The sequence below is a fragment of the Sinocyclocheilus anshuiensis genome, unplaced genomic scaffold (assembly GCF_001515605.1).
Source record: "Sinocyclocheilus anshuiensis isolate Anshui unplaced genomic scaffold, SAMN03320099.WGS_v1.1 scaffold799, whole genome shotgun sequence".
Lineage (NCBI taxonomy): Eukaryota > Metazoa > Chordata > Actinopteri > Cypriniformes > Cyprinidae > Sinocyclocheilus > Sinocyclocheilus anshuiensis.
This window is the reverse complement of record NW_015548231.1, coordinates 611,796-614,418: the sequence shown is the minus strand read 5'-3', so window position 1 is coordinate 614,418 and position 2,623 is coordinate 611,796. Positions and strand designations below refer to the sequence as shown.

The 2,623-nt window shown below is 34.8% G+C and overlaps 1 protein-coding gene across 1 annotated transcript; it reads right to left on the bottom strand.

Annotated features, from left to right (window-relative positions):
- Positions 1 to 256: 256 nt before the first annotated feature.
- Positions 257 to 2,135, bottom strand: LOC107654600 (PH and SEC7 domain-containing protein 1-like). Its single transcript, XM_016441750.1, has 2 exons — positions 1,996 to 2,135; positions 257 to 452 (listed from the first exon to the last, which is right to left on the bottom strand). Exons 1-2 carry the CDS (start codon positions 2,133 to 2,135, stop codon positions 257 to 259), a joined length of 336 nt encoding a protein of 111 aa, XP_016297236.1.
- Between the last annotated feature and the right edge of the window lie 488 nt (positions 2,136 to 2,623).

The window sequence follows — 2,623 nt, the reverse complement described above, 5'->3', positions numbered from 1 at the left end:
CATTTACTAGTACATTTAAGATCAAAAGTTGTATCTGTTAACATTAATGCACTGTGAACTAATATGATCACAAACATTTTTATTAACTAACATTAACAAAGGTTAAAAAATGCTGTAAAAACATATTGCTCAATGTTAGTTAATGCATGAACTAATGTTAACAAATGAAACTTTATTGTAAAGTGTTGGCATATATTAAGTAACAGCACTAACAATACCAAATAACACTAAAAGAACACACTTGAAGAGGATTTACTCACTTTTTACTCAAATGACGCGCAACGTCGCACTTCTTGAAGCCGTGGAGGTAGAAGAGCCGCTTGGCCAGACGTTTGGCAGAGTCCAGATCGGCGCGGTTACCGTTACTGAGAGTGTCATTACTGCCCAAACCCAAACGCTCGCTCAGCTCCTGATCCAAATCTGGGTCCGCAGCAAAGCGAGGAGATTTCTCTCTGAACAAACAAACAAATAAGATCATTCTGCTGCATGCGCTTAAGTGCATCATCATGACCTCTGACGCCGAGCTGGTGAACATGCATTTTGTATAAAAACAAAGTTTTCAACACAATAATCAAATCCTGAACTAAATTTTCTCACTGAAAATAAATGATTTTTTTGGCATGGTATTTCTTAAAGTAACTTGAAGTAGACAATGCAAATACATTGTGTACAAGCATGGTTATCATTTATTACCATAACATTCAGTACATCATCACAGAACCATTGCACCACTTTAATACTTTAAGTGATGAAAACAGAAATAGACTAGGAAGCACCCTTTCATGTACAGTAAGATTCCCATAAGAAGCACATTATAAGATACAGTATATAAGCTTAGTAAAATGTATTGCAAGTTCTGACACCTCATCCATATTATAATTTTCAACTTTTTCAATAACATAATCAAAGTCATTACAAATTGAAGTATTGGAATTACGTAGTGACCAAAAACATGTTAAACGAATGTTCTCTGAAGACTTTCAGCTAAATGAGTTTCTTACATTGTTTAAAGGATATCACATATTAAACGAGTGATTTTACACTAGTAACATTGACGTAACTAGTATCTGTGGGATTTTGGCATAAATCGTGGTCACCAAGCTAGATAACGAACACAAACAGATTTAGAGTCTGAAATCATTTCTATTTCGTAATTGTGTTAAATTGTTATTGTGCTCTATTGATCTGATTTCCCCTGGTTTCTATAAATGAATGCCAGCAGTCCTCACCCCTTCTTATCAGTGACTCACACTAAATCCACACCAAAAACAAACCATGAGCAGAAATGTGTGAAACTCAAACAAAGACGTCTGGAAGCACAGAAACACTTCTTAAAGAGACAAGAATGACTATTTATTCCCTATCTGGGTTATTATTGCTAACTGAAACTAAAACTATTTTCATTACTTTAAATAAAAAACAATATCTGAAATAAAATATAGGAAACAATGCAAACTTATATTATTTTAGCTTGTTTCTCATTTTCGTTTAGTTTAAGTTGAAGTTCTAAAAAAACTAAAACTAAAATGTAGTTAAAACTATATACACACGCATTTAAAAATAAAAATAGAAATAAAAATGACAAAAAACAATAAAAAAAAAAAGAAAAATCTAATAAAAAAAAAAACAAAAAAAACCCTGTAATAGTAATAATAGCAACTAAAATGACACTGTTCCATATTTCTGGATGGATCATCTAAATGTGAACAATTTAGAAGAAATAATTTTGTAAGAACCAAAGGGAAAAAAATGCATTAATAAAAATAACTTCACTGTAATAATTTGAACATTTTATGAAGATTCTCAAAAGTGAGTGTTGTTTGCCCGTTGTAGGTGTTCTGGGTCGTTTTTAGTTTTCTAATACCAATTTATAAACAATAAAAATAGTAATGCTAGCCTTTTCTGCTAAATACTGCTATATTACATTCATTAGGACAATGACAGATTAATACAGCAATACAGTGATGATCTGCATCCTGTCCAAACAGTTTCTACCTGTACGGTGTGTGACAGCGGGTCAGGACGCTCCTCTCCTTCAGCATAGAGCAATGCCAGCAAAACACGGAGTGGGCTTTTTTTCTCAGACCATCTCTGCCAAAACGCCTCTCTGATGCGATTCTCTGGACCTCAGCCATGTTTGTATTAATGCTCAGCTTTTCGCAGTCCACCTGAGTCGTTTGTCCAGAGACTACGCTCTCACTATCTCCTCAGGTGTTTGTGGACATATGAGACCAATGCTGCTGTCTGAATCTCTTTGTGACTGAATCAATCTGTTTTTAGTCGTTAAATATCTTGATTCCAAAGATCCTGAAAGTTCAATCCATCCTTGAACTGTTTAGCTCACAAACTTGCCAGATATTTCTTTCCCAAAGAGTTTCCCACTGCTTTCTCTCTCTTTGTGAACATTGCTGACGCTCTAATGACTTCAGTGCGGTGTGGCATGTAACATCTCTCAATCTCTCCCTCTACAGCGGCTCCTCAGTTCACACACTGTTTAAAATGTACAAACCTCTTGTTTTCTTTCCCATGATTCTCTTTAGAATAGTTGAATAATGAATCATTTGAACACACACACACACACACACACACACACACACACACACACACACACACACACACACAC

Excerpts from the sequence above, each read along its gene's own strand:
- LOC107654600 (XM_016441750.1), bottom strand. The coding sequence starts at position 2,135 with ATGGCTGAGGTCCAGAGAATCGCATCAGAGAGGCGTTTTGGCAGAGAT. Across the intron at positions 453-1,995 it reads CGCTGTCACACACCGTACAG|AGAGAAATCTCCTCGCTTTG; the intron begins GTAGAAACTGTT and ends TTGTTTGTTCAG.